Source organism: Boleophthalmus pectinirostris, unplaced genomic scaffold (genome assembly GCF_026225935.1).
Source record: "Boleophthalmus pectinirostris isolate CB_2022bp ecotype Guang Dong unplaced genomic scaffold, ASM2622593v1 HiC_scaffold_2, whole genome shotgun sequence".
NCBI lineage: Eukaryota > Metazoa > Chordata > Actinopteri > Gobiiformes > Gobiidae > Boleophthalmus > Boleophthalmus pectinirostris.
Genome location: NW_026571152.1, coordinates 19,028,876 through 19,045,426, shown reverse-complemented (window position 1 = coordinate 19,045,426; position 16,551 = coordinate 19,028,876). Strand labels below are relative to the sequence as shown.

The window sequence follows — 16,551 nt, the reverse complement described above, 5'->3', positions numbered from 1 at the left end:
TTTAAGGTTTTTAAAATATTGAATATTTGTTTGGGTGTTGGACTGGTCAGATTTAGTGAAAATAAAGTTTTGCATAGGCCCTGTTTATAAATACCTGTTGGGTCTCCTTGGTCACAGTGATGTAGGCCTAGAACCCAATAAAATACTATGACAAGGGAAAATATATGGTCTGTTATGTCGGTGAGATAAATTTGCTATTTAATTTTTTTTTTTGTACATGGCTGTTTTCATAGACTGGTATTAAAAAAGTATGTTTATCCTACTGTGAAATGAACGGTGAAGCTATATATCCATGAAAAATACATATCAAATAATACCTGCGTCACTTTTCGGCGACATTCCATCGTCTTTTTTCAGAGCTGGTAGTGCGCCTGCGCAGAAGGTGGAGTCCTTGGCTGGTCGGCCTGCTGTAGGTGACTGATCCTTTGGAGGGGACACAGACAAAATGCAGAGCTGGACGCAATTATATCGCTCCCTAGCCACGGTAAGCGGGGACTACAAAAGCCTTATATGAGTCCAAATTATTAAACACATCGCATTAAGATTCGTTGAACAAATTTGTGCGGATCTGAACTGCCCGGTGCACGATCTGGCCTGGTTAGCTTTAGCTTTAGCCTCCCTCGACCGGTGTTTACTGCCAAGCACTAGTCATGTAACAAGCAAAATACATCTGAGGAAATGTGCGCGTTTAAAACCGGGTTCCCGTGATCACTGATTACTAGTTTTGTTTACGTTTTAGAAACCGCCCCCTAACTAAGTTGCTGTCATACAGTTGGTGCTAACCTAGTTTAACTGTACTTAAACCAAACTCAGTCATGTGTCACTTGTCCCAAAACGTGTTCAGACCTGTGATAAATTGAATCTATTGACACTATAAGGTTCATGTAAATTTTCATTGTCGCTTTCTTGCTGTTCATGTTTACATCAGGTTGTGTAAGGTCTTGCAAGGTTAACTGAGGTACAGTATCTTATTTGCTGTTACATAACATAACTGCCTCAAGTGTGTCCGAAATATCGTGGTCCAGCTTATTTTTCTTGACATTTTATTTCCACACATTCTCTGCTTGAAATACTTGGAGTAGTAGTAGTAGGTTGGACATGCCTAAATAGTAATTAAATATTGTCAGTTAAGTTGCCACAGCTGTTCCCGTTATTGTCTCTAGCTGCATTTCCTTTATATTAAGCCTGGAAAAAGGCTTGACTTTGGAAGAGCATGCAGAGTACAGAATAACATTTCTAAATCACTGCACTGGCTGATTGTTGGATAAATCTTGTTAAATGAATAATTGTTTTGTAATGCACAATCATATTAATTGCTATTGTTTTCTTTGATAGCGGGGCCACCAGCTGCCCTGCAAACTCCATGGAGCTGCAGCAGTGTCAGTCAGAACTTATGCTGACAAGGCAGCAAGTAAGGGCCATATTAGTCTTATCTGCCATATAATATTCTTCTGTGAACTTACAAGCTGTAAATGTCTTGTTTCTTCTGTATCTTTAGTTGATGCTGACGTCACAGTGGTGGGCTCAGGGCCTGGAGGTTACGTCGCCGCTATTAAGGCTGCACAGCTCGGATTTAAAGTAAGATTTGCAAAATCTTATATTCTTTTTTTTACATTTATGTATTTTCTGCAACACAGTGCTTATGGGTAGATTTGTCTTGTAGACAGTTTGTGTGGAGAAAAATGCAACGCTGGGTGGAACCTGTCTGAATGTTGGTTGCATACCCTCAAAGGTAACACATTTCCACATGATTGTATTTCAGAATTGTTTAATAAAGTTACATTTTAATTCACTTTGTGATTTGTGTTGGTTTCTTTCAGGCACTTCTTAACAACTCCTACTTGTACCACTTGGCTCACGGAAAAGATTTTGAAAACAGAGGCATAGAAAGTATATAAGTATAATTTTTCAGTTTTCCTGTGCATGAACAATTGTTTTTTAATAGTTGTAGCATTATTATTATTATTATTATTATTATTGTTATTATTGTTATTATAGTGCTCAAAAATGCCTAATAATATTTTGTAATTTGCTTTAGTTTCAGGTGTTTCATTGAACCTAGAAAAGATGATGGCACAGAAGTCTAATGCTGTCAAAGCACTAACTGGTGGAATCGCACACCTTTTTAAACAAAACAAAGTCAGTCTCTTCTTATATAAACTACTCATTATTATGTGCAACTAAACTACAACTGAACTATATTTTATCCAGGTGACTCATGTAAACGGGTTTGGGAAGGTGACAGGGAAGAACCAGGTGACGGCCACAACAGCAGATGGAGAGCAGGTCATTAATACCAAAAATATTCTCATCGCCACGGGCTCAGAGGTTATGCCTTTCCCTGGGATTCAGGTACTGGAACCAATGCTGCATGTATTTATTTTCTGCAACACAGTGCTTATGGGTAGATTTTGTCTTGTAGACAGTTTGTGTGGAGAAACATGCAACGCTGGGTGGAACCTGTCTGAATGTTGGTCGAGAGATGCTTTAAATTGTAAACGAAACATTTAGCAGCTGTAATAATTAGTGTAATCCATATATTTGTGGTCCTCCTAGGGAATGTTACCTATTGGCAAAGAAAACCCACAACATTTAAACTTAGTTAAAACCATTGTTATTGTTGTAAGTAAAATAAACAGTGGGTAATATCTTGTAAATAATTTATCAAATAAATTATAAAAATAATTGGAATGATATTTTGATTGATTTGATTTTTTAGATTTTGGGTTTTTAATGGACTGAATTTTGGCTCACATTGAAATTATTACATCCTAATTTACTTGATAGCTTTAATAGTTTATTCACACTGTTATGAAATGTAACATGCATAATTTGTTTATAAAAATTGACTTAAAACACGTGTGCACAACAGCTGAATTAAAGCAAGTACATGTAATTATGTTTTGTCCCAGATTGATGAAGAGTCTGTAGTCTCATCCACGGGAGCTTTGTGTCTGAAGAAGGTCCCAGAGGAGCTCATTGTCATCGGAGCTGGTGTCATTGGGGTGGAGCTGGTCTGTACCATTATTTTATAACAAACAAACTATGTAACTTGTCAATTATGTTTTTTAAATGCATTACTTTGTCCTGCAGGGGTCAGTGTGGCAGCGATTAGGCTCCAAAGTCACAGCTGTAGAGTTTCTGGGTCATGTGGGCGGTATGGGCATCGACATGGAAATCTCAAAAAACTTTCAGCGGATTTTGCAGAAGCAGGGACTGAAGTTCAAACTCGGCACTAAAGTCATGGGAGCCACTAAGAGACCGGACGGCAAGATTGATGTGGCGTGAGTTTGAGCGTTTTAGTAGAAACAGTGGAAATACTGGGCAAGATTGAATTTTTCCTTGGTGTCTGCAGAGTGGAGGCTGCAGCAGGAGGGAAGAATGAGACCCTAACTTGTGATGTTCTTCTGGTGTGTATTGGACGGAGACCTTTCACTGAGAACCTGGGTTTGGAGACTGTGGGAATCGAACTGGACAACAGAGGTCGCATCCCAGTCAACAACCGCTTCCAGACCAAAGTACCCAGGTATAAACCCAACATTCAGCAATGGTCAAACCACTGGCAGATCGGTATTATGATTATTATTATGATTATGATGATGATGATGATGATGAGAGAAAATAGTCAATAATAACAGATCAAATACATTTTTTTTTTTAAATCATATGCTTTGAACGTGTTTTGTCAACACGATGAAGTTAATGATGACTTTATGTATATTTATTTTAAGGACTTTATAATTGGATGCAGACAGTACACAGCTGACATATTTTGATTTATCTGGTCAAGAATGCATGCAAAAAATAGTGTGGTTACTATATGCAGCCATTTATTGTTACTATTTTTTTCATTCTCAGACAGTAGAATCTACCAATTAAGAGTTCTTGATTTAAGTATCATATTTTAAAATGCCAGTACCTTTTTGCCATTCTTTTTCCAGTATTTATGCCATTGGAGATGTGATTGCTGGGCCCATGTTGGCGCACAAAGCTGAGGACGAGGGCATCATCTGTGTGGAGGGCATGGCTGGAGGCGCAGTGCACATTGACTACAACTGCGTCCCGTCTGTGATCTACACTCACCCTGAAGTGGCCTGGGTTGGCAAGACTGAAGAGCAGCTCAAAGAGGAGGTGAGACCCTGAAAACAAGGACACACTGGTTACAAGGATGTCTGTCTCAAATTATACAGATGGTCCCATTTTATTTTTTATATTAATGTATAGCAACTGAAATTGGACTCCCTAAATCATCCTGAACTTATTTACAAGTCTTAAAAATATTGTTTTTTTCCACTTAAATATACTGAGAATTTAAGATAAATTTTACCACTATAAAATAATTATTTGATTATTTTAATTCCATTTTTATATACTTTACTACATACTTAAAAAAAAAACAAAAAAAAAACAAAAAATATATATATATATATATATATATATATTAGTGCTGTCATGCGATTAAAAAAATTGAGAGATTAATTAATTATGATCTGTAATTAATTAATCTAATTAATCTCATTTTAATCTCACCTAAAAATTGCTGAGAAAAGCCTTCAATTTGAGGTATTTTCATTTAAATTCATTATTACATTATTGTGGCAGATCAAAAGACTAATATGGATTTAAAAAAGTGACTTTATAAAGTAATTTATTGTTTAACAAATCTCTTCAAATTGGCTGTTGAGCCCAAGTCTCCATGAATAAGAAACTGTTTGCTGTAAAGCAGCAAAGACGAGGAAATCTGAACATAATAACTTTTGTCTACTTAAAGACAATAAAAAGTCCAGTCTTTCCTTAACCATATGAAAAATATTATTGATAGAGAAATGCTTTATATATGAGATCATTGGTTTTAGTCCTGGTTTAGACCTGGTTTAGACCTACTTTAGTCCTAGTTTAGTCCTGGAATGGATTAATCCTGGTTTTAGTCCTGGTGTTAGTTCTGGTTTAGTCCTGGTTTAGTCCTGGTTTAGTCCTGGTTTAGTCCTGGTTTAGTCCTGGTTTAGACCTGGTTTAGACCTGGTTTAGACCTGGTTTTAGTTCTGGTTTTAGTTCTGGTTTAGTCCTGGTTTTAGTTCTAGTTTTAGTTCTGGTTTTAGTTCTGGTTTAGTCCTGGTTTAGTCCTGGTTTTAGTCTTGGTGTTAGTTCTGGTTTAGAGGCGCACAGGAGGAAGCGCGGTTTACGTCGCGTACGCGAGAAAACACGATCCACACGCGGCTCACGGGAGCACGTCGGTGTCCGCGCAGTGTCTACGGAAGGAAACGTGGTCCGCGCGTTCTCAGGTTAATGACGATGATGAAGGTGTGTGTTTGTTTGTGTGTGTTTGTGTGTGTGTTTGTGTGTGTGTTTGTGTGTGTGTTTGTGTGTGTGTCTCCTCATGTGGCAGGTCACTACAGGACAGTAGTGCAGACATCATGAGCCTATGCAGGTTGTTTTCAGGCGATATTATATTTGTTATTTTCTTTTATATTTCACGTCGGGAGAATAATTTCCAAGACACGAATGCGTTTTTACCTGTGCGCTGCCGACTCTGTTCTACTGGCTCTTCGACCTCGTCCATTGTGCGACTGACGCCGCCAACGTTAACATGACGTTTACATCGCTCTTACTGCGCGCGTTTTGTGTGGGTTTCCGGCAATGAGTGGAATTACCGAAATAAAAAAATTTATAAATGTGTTTTGTGTGTGTTGGGACAACAACACATAAAAACAGGTTTTATAATAAAGAAACTCACATACAGAAACACTAAAGTTAGAGATTAAAAATGAGACCAATGCGATTAAAAAACATAACGCGCTAAATATGACTGTAATTAATTAATTGCAATTAACGCGATAATTTGACACCCCTATATATATATATATATATATATATATATATATATATATATATATATAAATAAAAAACACACATGCACACATATACACAATGTGATATTGTTTTCTAATAATTTGTATATATTTTCTTCTACAAGTTAATTGTGGGACAAGGATTGAGCTTTCCTTACTGTGTTCTTACTTTAGGGTGTCCCATACAAAGTTGGCAAGTTCCCCTTCGCTGCCAACAGCCGCGCCAAAACCATCGCAGACACAGACGGTCTGGTGAAAATCCTCAGTCACAAGGAGACAGACAGGATGCTGGGAGCTCACATCCTGGGATCTGTAAGAATAACATTAAACTAGTCAATAACACATTAAGTTAACGGGGTGTAAAAAGAGTGTTGTTTTCTGTTTGTCCTGTAGGGGGCAGGAGAGATGATTAATGAAGCTGCTTTGGCCATGGAGTATGGCGCTTCCTGTGAGGACGTTGCTAGAGTTTGCCATGCACATCCTGTAAGTATACTACCTATATTTATATGGTAATATATGCCATTAAATGTGGAAAATAAATTAATCTTGGTGTACAGCTACAAATAATTTTGAGGTACTAACAACAGCCCATTATGCAATGATATTCAAACTGAAAAATATATGGAAGGACTTGTATCTGAAGGGGAAAAATGTATAACCTTTTTTATGTTTTCAAAATGTTGTATTTGAAATAGAATCATATTTTACCTCAAGTATTTTGTATTTTGGTTTATTAATTCGTTTGGATTTAGTGGATTAATGAAACAAAGTTGTCTTCTCTGAACACTGAAATGCTCAGTTGGTCCTAGAAAAACTCGTGATATTTTATGGACTAAAATGACTGTGTAAAAGTACAAACACATTCTGGTGTCAAAATGTAATGTAATGGCTCTATCAGCATAGCATTCACAGATGAAAAGGGACTTTCAGCTGTTTACTTTCTAAATGTTATTCCTATTGCTGACAGCAGAGGGAGCTCAGTGCATAAATCCTTTATCAGAAATGGGTATATTGTTGTATATTGTTTATAAGGGAATTTAAGTTACAAGAATGCATAATGCGTTTGAACTTCCATAACTTGTACTTCATAAATTATGAAAGTTATGTTAGGGAGTTAGGTTGACTCTGACTCTATTCAGACCCTCTCCTCTCTCTCTTCACAGACTGTGTCCGAGGCCTTCAGGGAAGCAAACCTGGCAGCCTCTTTTGGCAAAGCCATCAACTTCTAAACCTACAGCCGCTGTCGCACCTCCAGTGTACATACAACCAGTATCTGAACTGTCTCCAAATGCTCTGTATCACTTTTAGTTCTACTGTTATTTAACTGTTCTAAAAAAATAATAATAAATGGGGTTTGGGCTTCACTACAAAACCTTTCTTTTCCAAAACTTCAAGAGCATATATTCTATAAATTAATTTACAAATCGAGAGATATAAATATTATTTTTGCTTTTGTCTCTGGTTTTCATTTTTATAATAAATTCCACAACCCTTCTCGACAGTTAGAGGAGCAGAACAATTACTTTAGGAATATTTTTACCACAATATTTTCATGCAGCTTCAACACAGCTCAAACCTGTCTGGAGACCCCCATTTTGTCATAGCACTTGTAAAGAACAAGGATGGAGAGATGGATCTATATCATTTTAAAATGTATCAAATTTAAGGGACATTGCTGTTATTTAAGATTGAATAAAATATTGACAGGCCTAATGTGAATTTGTGTAGTATGTGTGTAGTCAAATCTAAACTTGAAGTAATATAATACATGACACTGTTGGCCTCCAACTATAACCTGGTTTTGCTTTCATTACTCAGCTGTAAAGACTTTGTCTGTTAGCTTTTACAAACAATAAACACTTCATTTGAATAACCTTGGTGCCGGAATCAACAGTATATAGTACAATTGGTAAATTAAACCATACATACTGTGTATACTAACTTAATGACATAGGTTGCATTCATGTGACATCAAAACATGAGCAAATGGAACTGGTGAAAGCCATGGTTAAAAATTTTCACACTGTCAATAGTATACCAAGTCATAAGGTGGGATCATGCTGAATCTTTTTTTCAAGAACAATACATCACCCATAGAGAAATACAGGCCCCCTCCCTCCATCTAACGTTCAGACTGAAAATCATGATTATGGGAGATTCTCTGTTAAAAAGTGTTGATTTTGGCTGGCACCGTTTCCTTCCATCTCATTGGAAAATAATGCCTAGTATGAATGTGGTGTTGGTGGCACAGATTGGCAGCTTCTTTTCTGTCAGTCTGCCCCAGATCAGCTGTGGCTACAATAGGAGCTTAGCACCACTGAGTGTGAAGTAAATAAATGAAGTACTGTAAACTGTACACTGAACAAAAAAAGTTAAGCATTTCTGTATGGAATCTAAGGTCTGAGTAGAGCAGTCTGGATACAATTACAGATTTTTTTATTATTTTTTTATTTGTATTATATCGCAAACCCCAGCTCAGTGCCTCGTGACCTCCACTGTTGGAACCGCCAACCTAAATGACCATACATTTGGAATACTACAGCCCTCTAGTGTTGACACAAAAAGTCTGTCAAACGGTAAATTTTATCCATAGCTCCACCTCTGTTTAAACACTGCCTTGGTGCAGTGTGTGTAATCTTCAGGTGTGGTACAGAGCCGTCTTGACCATGCATTGCTATGGTATGGACTAAAGTTTGACAGTCAGCATACATGGGGCATACAGCCAAGAGAACAAATGGATCAGAAAGGAAACTATGATACGGATCCCTTTCTCTGAACAGCCATTGAAACTGGTAGGTTTTGGAGTTTTTGATATATATGGACTGTTGTACAAGTTCTACTCTTGACATGTTAAATAATGCCAATAACATTGTGTCATTAAACAACAGACTTACTCATTACACCAATACATTGTGATGCATTTTGGTGCTTCAGCAAGTGACAACAAAAATGTAATAAACTCAAAATAGCCTGTAGATATACAACGGTACCAAAATGGTGATCGACAAAATTAGAAATAGTACAGTATATATACACTTTTTTTTTTTTTTTAAATCTCAAAGTGCAATATAAGGATAATATGTAAACAACATTTACTTTTTACAACTACACTAACATTGCTTATAAAGTTATTTACACATCGACAAATAGCCTGGAGATGTTGGCATTCCTGTAGGTACACACACTTGCTTTTAGCTTTTCACTTTCACAATGGTGTTATGTCCAATAGTGAAGGTCTAACATGCATACATGACAGTTGTGATAAGTCATTAATCTATATTCAAAACAACTAATCAATCAATGTTACCAAATTGAAACTAGATTTTCAACAGGTATCAAAAGGGTAAAAATTTTTTTTATTAAATTAAAAGTCTGACAGCAAACTAAATTGAATGATAAAATTACTAGAGCATTATTTTGTGTTGAAAAGTACATTTTATATCATTGTACTGAAAAAATCTGTTTAAAAATATATATCAACTTTTTCCTTAGTATCATATTATTTGAATCACGACAACACTTAAATCTCACTTCAAGGAAACTTAATATAAAATATCAGAAATTATCCCATCCCATTAAGCCCAACTTGTGAGCCTCAAAACCAAGCTGACTTTGTGTTCACTTAGAGCCTTAGTTGTGAGGGTTTGGGTGGAGAGGGGAGACATTTCCTTTCTCTGATCAAAACATGCATTGTGTTAAAAAAGTGTTGATTTTGTTTGCCACCATTTCCTTCCTTCTACCTAAAACTGGCCATTATCATCATGGAACAAGTCAAATGCAATTTTGCTTAAAGATACGAACTTAATGCACTTAACGTAAGAATTCAGAGATGATAAGTACAACTGACTGAACATTTTGCTACAACTTGACATGAAAAAAGTGTTGATTTTTCCATATTTCTTTGTAGGATTTGTCAGAGTAGTTATCACAGTATGAATCATTCTAGTTACTGTTTGTTCATGGTGGAGACCTGCTACAAGCGTTCCTCTGTTATGGTGTAAGGATTTTATACATCACTGCAGCCAGTAAACCTTCATCAAACAGTAACAGAATACTGAAAACTTTATAGTGCATTTTATCAATTTCTATTTAACAGCAATACATATACTTATATTGCCTATGGGGAGTAACTAACTATGTCTCCTTTACTGCGATTGGCTAATCTTCCTGTCACTCACACAAGAGACAAAATATCTTGATTTTTTATTTTACTATATTGTGACATCGTCCAACCCTACCTTCAAGCACTACCTATTACTACTACTAATAATGCATTGATTTTACTAATAATAATTTATAGGCTTTCAAGACACGAACTGACCACCAACACTCACACACGCCCCACATTCATATTAGGTAAGATGGGTGAAATGTCTTGCCTAAGGACACAATAACACTAAGCACTAGACATCCAAGTACTAACCAAGCCCAACAGCTTCCGAGGGCACTATCACGATGGTATGTCCACAAACATGAAGTGTCTTGCCTAAATAAACAATGTTAGTAATGGGAAATGGGAATCAAACTAGCAACTTTAAAAAAAAACAACAACTCACTTTTCTTCTGTGGCATATAACAGCTATTTTGTTCATTCTTGTTGCAGATTTGTTCACCATGCCCGCTCTGTCTTCAAACTCCACTTATGTGCTGTCCACTCCTGATTCCACCTGGTCCTTTACTAGCACCAACTTCAGCACTACACCTTACACCAACACGACAATCAACCCAATCCTCACAGAGGTGGAAAATGCTTTCAAAAATTTCCTGGACAATATTCCCTGTAAGTAACGTCTTATAAACTGCTAAAGTAAACTAAAGTCATACTTGAGTCAATCCTGGCTTTTTGTCCCTGCAGTGCCCCGATGGCTCACGTTGCTGCTGTTTGTCCTTGGTGGAGTGATCTTACTCATCATCTTCCTCTGCATCTGCATTAAGTGCTGCCGTAAAAATAAGAAAAAAAATAAGAAAAATGAGAAGATCAATCTGAAAGGAGTGAACAGCGGCAGCACCACTGCACTTGTAAGCCCAGTTTTATAGCTGTCAAGTTATACATTGTCCAATATACTGAAAATGCCGTAACATATTTATTTAATTATTTTAGCAAATTATGGAAAAGTAATGGATTAAATAGATGTAATAAATCATTAACGGCATATTATGAAAAATAAGTAATCATAGATATCACTAAACACGGTAATGTCTTTATCTGTTCTATTGAAAGCCATGCAACGCAGCAGACATGGCACTACATTCATTTCAAATTTTTTATGAGTAGGAACTGCCTTTCCTTTTTATTAAAAAATCAAAAACAACTTCAGAATGAATAGTAATTGGTGAGGGGACAAGGGCTGCTGCCATCTACTGGTATGAAATAAAATCTAATTAGGTTAGAAACTGGTCTTTATTGTGAATGTGTTATTTATCGGTTGCCAGCTTAGCCATCCAACACATTTGGAACAGTAAAAAAAAAAAAAAAATGTGAATAGTTGTTGTTGTTTTGTATTAAAAAGCAAAAGTATACTCTTGCTCTAACGCAGCAGCGCTCATGGAAATTCATCAACCCGTTGCATTTGTTCCGGTCTCTCCGGTCACGCCGGAGAAAGAAGAAGGTATCCACTGACATCTATGCCAACTCAACAGAACATAAATCAGACCAAGTTAGATATTTGTGAAGTAAAGCATGTATTATACAGATCTTGCTTCCACCAGGTCCAGCCTGATGTGGCCGATCTGGACTATGGTTCATCTAAGAAGTACCGCGGGAAGCTGCTGTATTCTCTGGAGTACAACACTACTCAGTCAGAGGTAATCATATAAGCAGTAACTTTATTGACTCTAAAACCAGTCTGTCCACTAACTCCACTCTTTACTATTGCACCCTGTGTGTTCTGCAGCTGACAGTGGGCATCAAACAGGCCGACAGCCTCAAGGCCATGGACCTGGGGGGCAGCTCGGACCCTTATGTCAGAGTGTATACCTGTCCCGACAAGAACAAGATCTGTGAGACCAAAATGCTCAAGAACACACTCAAACCTGTCTTCAATGAGCAGTTCACTTTTCAGGTAAAGTTCAACATCAAGCTTCAACATCTGAATTAACAAGACTCATACCACAGCCTCAAACTGACTGTAAGGACTGAACCAGTTGGCAAAAATACGGAACTGCAATTTTTCTGGCAAACTTGCAATTAGATTTGCGATTTGTGTTTTATTTGAAGTTCTGTTGAAGGATCACAAGTTTGTACACATGCAAACTACAGGAGTAGTAGATACTTTGGTGTTTGTGGAGGAAATTATGACAATTCAAAAATTACAAGAGTGGTGACTTGCTAATTACGTCCATTCAAATTGCAATTTCAAGCAGATTGTGATTAATCTTGCAGGAGGATAGCTTAATAATTTACTTTGATCATTCTTGAAGTTTAGTATAAAGCCAGTTTAATAAAATTTAAAAAATGCACTATTATTTGTTTTAGTTGTTTAGTTGTTAAGCACTGTCCTAAATGAATACACCAAAAAGCATCTGAAAATAAAACATTTGTCTACTTCAGTAACATTTAGAAGTATTTTTATCCAGCTGAGCACAGATTTTGACTGCTTTTAATCATAAGCACCTCCCTTAGTGTGCACTTACTGATAATACTTTGATGCTTGTATTGTGCCATTTCTACAGATAACTAAAACCTCCCTGATGAAGTCTACAGTGGTGATGCAGGTGTATGATTTTAACAGATTCTCCAAACACAACCTCATTGGAGAGGTCAGGCTGCAGCTGGAGAACTTTGATTGGAACCATGTCATTGAGGAGTGGCGGGACCTCAGCGAACCCTCCAAATTTGAGGTTTATAAGACACCCACAAAGTCCCACTAAGGAATCATTCAAAAGATATATGGCACAATCCAAATACATGAGAAAAGCACTTTCCAGTATTTTTCCTAAACCTCTAAACCAAAAAAATAAATAAATAAATAAAAATACATATTACACTTTCTCCATATACTTGGTTTTGAACTATAACATCACTGTAAGGGGGATTTCACTAACTGGTTTTATTGTTGAAATATGGTTGTATGTGTTTTTAACCTTTTGTGTCTGCAGTAAAATGAAGGACAATACCAGATTACTCAAAGACCCATGAATCAATCTAAATACACTGCATAATGTATTAAAATCTATGCTTTAAACTGGATAACAAATTCAAAACCAGGATTAGACAATTCCAAAATAGTAGGTCTAACCAAGGGCAAATCAGACCTAAATTAGGGATTTAAAGATATTGGCAGGAAAATTGCTCCCTGGTTTCAAACAAAAGTTTGACAACCACAATATTGTATTCTGTTATTAAGAGTATAATGATTTCATTTGCAAACATATTTGTTTCAGGAGGAGGATCTAGGAGAAATTTGCTTCTCTCTGCGATACGTCCCGACAGCAAACAAACTGACTGTGGTGATCCTCGAAGCTAAAAACCTCAAACCTATGGACATTGGAGGGAGCTCAGGTCATTCACAACACAAAAATTATATCATATCTCAATATCTCATTTTTTTTAGTGGAGTTTTCGTCAATTATTAACAAAGTAAAAGTGGATAGATGGAATGTTTGCATCCTGCATGCAAGGCTGACAGTGTTCCCACATAGAATTATAGGTTGACATCTAGTAGATCATACAGATATCACATGAGTTATAATTGATGCAGGGGAAAATTGTCCTTAACCATGTACATGGAGCCAAAGTCACATTTTGTGTTTGCAGATCCGTACGTGAAAGTGCAGCTAACGTTGGACAAGAGGAAGTGGAAGAAGAGAAAGACGACTGTCAAGAAAAAGACTCTGGCTCCATATTACAACGAGTCCTTTACTTTCACTGTGACCTTCGAACAGATCCAAGTAAAGTTTGATCTAATAAAGAGTGTCATTTTAGAAACAAAAATAACAATTGCATATATATTTGAAAGGTAAGCTATGATTTTAGACACGCAGAAGCAAAAGAGAATAAAATATAAGATTTAAATTAATAAGTTTCTTTAAAAATATGTAATATTTAATTGTAAATTTTCATGATAACAATTAAATTGCATAGTACAATGAGTAATAATGGCTGAAATTAAAATGCAGTTTGAATAATTGCAATTTCCAAATTCCATAAGTTGCAATTATTTTTTTTATTTTTTTATTAAAAGGCAATAGTAAACAATATTGCAAATTTAATAGCAATTTCAGCACAGTTTTTTCAAGAATTTTTCAGGTCGACATCTCACAGTATACAACTTAATTCCTATTGCGTATCTCCCTACTTTCTTTTCAGAGGGTAAACCTGGTGGTTGCGGTGTGGGACTACGATACTGTGAGCCGTAACGATGCCATAGGGAAGATCTACTTGGGCTGCGATGCGTCAGGAAACCAGCTGAGGCACTGGGCCGACATGCTGTCCAATCCAAGGCGCCCGGTCGCTCAGTGGCACACCCTGCAGTCGGCCCAACAGGTCAACTCCACCCTCAACCTGAAGAGGAAGTTGCCCGTATCAGGAAAACTGCCCTTCAATGGAGAGCGCTGATCATAGGAGCTTCACAGGGACTAAATTAATTTAAAGTTGCACTATGTAACTTTTCTGTCTTAATCGAGATGTTATTACTTTGCCATGAATGTTGGGCAATATGGTGTTAAATCAACTATTACGGAGCCCAGAAGGTGACGGTATCTGGCCAGGTTACAGGCAGATCTGTGGAAACATGCTCACAGTAAGAATGCATGTCTAGCAAGGTGTTTCTGAGCAATAAAAAAACATCTAATTGAATCAGTGCAATTTAGATGTATTCCAAGCAAACAAAAGAACATCTTAATGAAGACAAGTGGTAGACCCTACACAAGAAAAGTTACACAGTGCAGTTTAGTAGTTTAATTGTTTAATAGTATTCTGACTAATGTATCAAAATCAAATAAGCAAATTATTTCTGTATAAGCACTTTAGAACTGTTATTTTCACACTTGTAAATTAAATTCCACATTTTCTGATTTACAAACTTTTTGCACCACCTACAGAAATACTTTTTTATGAGTATTATCTTAGGCAAATAATGTAAGGCTTAAATAGGAACTAAACCATGTCAGGATCAAATGAGCTTTAACTAAAACAAAGTAGAAGCCAAAGTACCAACAATGATGTCCATTGCATTTGAAGAAAAAATGTAGTTGTTATTGAATGCATCCTTCTTCTCCTGGGTAACAGGCCCTTCTTCTCATCTTTCTAACTTCCTTTGGCGTTTATTTCCAAAAGGAGACCACCACATGACAGTAAAACTTTCTGGGTGCCTTCTATTTCAACTGAGTAAAGAAAATTAAATTAAGTCTAATTAAGCTGAGCTCAGCAGGAGTCTCAGCTGCTGGTTCAGGACCTCAGAGACCAAAGATTCATCAGGAAGTCCCAGGGCCCACAACCACAAACCAGGAAGTAAACAGTGCTACAGCCTTGTTAGTCAATGCCTAGACATAAGAGTAAAGTCATAAGTGCACAAAAATTGCAAACTTGAGTAAAAGAAAGTACAGCAAAAAAAAAACAAAAGTACTATATAAATGGTTTTGAAAAAAGTAAAATAAAAAGTACCCATCACCACTATATAATTCAGTGCTAACTACAGATTCTGTTGAGATTGAAGGCTATTATTATTTGAATATTTATGCATTCTCTATTGAATATTCAAATAGTAATTGTTTCAACAGTACAAATACTATTATCAATGTATAATAATGCAGCTAGGGGTGTCAAATTATCGCGTTAATTGCAATTAATTAATTTCAGTTATATTTAGCGTGTTATCTTTTTTAATCGCATTAATCTCATTTTTAATTTTCTTTACTGTTTCTGTATGTGGGTTGCCTTATTATAAAATCTGTTTTTATGTGTTGTTGGGACAACAACACATCGCTTCCGCAAAGAATGGTCATTTTCATTCCCGTTCCTGCCCGAATTTGTGATAAACCTGCACACGCAAGATCTCTGAAAACAGCGCAACACACACACAGAACAGACTCACCATCAGCATCAACACCCCTCTGTCACAGAAAGAACACTCATATTCCACTGAGTCGTGTCCTTTAGTCTGGCAAAAGCTGAACCACATCAGCACAAGAGCGTTTTTTTTTTTTTTTTTTCTCTGCTTAGTTTATGCAAATAAGCCATGCGGTTTAAGTTTTGTTTCTGTAAAACTTGCGCAAAGCTGCATTAAACACAGTATAATCTCAAATGGGCTGATGTGGCTCTAGAGTCGTTATGTTCATATGTTGTAAAGTTATATTTATGCAGATTAGTAATAGTAATAATAATGATGATACTGTGGAATGTATCGGTTAAAGTTTGTTAAACAATAAATGACTTTATAATGTCACCTTTTTTGTTATATATCTACCACAATAATGCAATAATGAATTTAAATGAAAATACCTCAAGTTGAGGGCGTTTCTCAGCAATTTTTAGGTGAGATTAAAAAAGAGATGAATTAGATTAATTAATTACAGATCATAATTATACTGTTCATTGGTTCTCCCTTATTTCACATACTGTGTTGAAGTGTGGGGGAACACTTACCAATGTACACTTCATCCATTGATTATATTACAGAAACGAGCTTTGAGAATCATCCATAAAGTTGTTTTTTTAGAACACACCCATAATCTTTTTATTCAATCCAAGATCCTCAAAATT

The 16,551-nt window shown here is 36.3% G+C and overlaps 2 protein-coding genes across 2 annotated transcripts; both read left to right on the top strand.

The window, feature by feature from the left end:
- Positions 1–335: 335 nt before the first annotated feature.
- On the top strand, positions 336–7,568 carry dldh (dihydrolipoamide dehydrogenase). The gene is made up of 14 exons (XM_020932124.2): positions 336–484; positions 1,336–1,411; positions 1,499–1,578; positions 1,664–1,732; positions 1,821–1,890; positions 2,039–2,139; positions 2,212–2,352; positions 2,913–3,014; positions 3,094–3,284; positions 3,356–3,526; positions 3,942–4,131; positions 6,024–6,161; positions 6,243–6,332; positions 7,013–7,568. Exons 1-14 carry the CDS (start codon positions 446–448, stop codon positions 7,076–7,078), a joined length of 1,524 nt encoding a protein of 507 aa, XP_020787783.1. The 5' UTR covers positions 336–445; the 3' UTR covers positions 7,079–7,568.
- A 936-nt stretch (positions 7,569–8,504) lies between these two features.
- syt8 (synaptotagmin VIII) lies at positions 8,505–15,976 on the top strand. Its single transcript, XM_020932161.2, has 9 exons — positions 8,505–8,641; positions 10,453–10,629; positions 10,705–10,868; positions 11,559–11,654; positions 11,744–11,911; positions 12,522–12,689; positions 13,233–13,350; positions 13,606–13,739; positions 14,158–15,976. The coding sequence occupies exons 2-9, from the start codon at positions 10,464–10,466 to the stop codon at positions 14,404–14,406; spliced, it is 1,263 nt and encodes a 420-aa protein (XP_020787820.1). The 5' UTR covers positions 8,505–8,641; positions 10,453–10,463; the 3' UTR covers positions 14,407–15,976.
- The last annotated feature ends 575 nt before the right edge of the window (positions 15,977–16,551 follow it).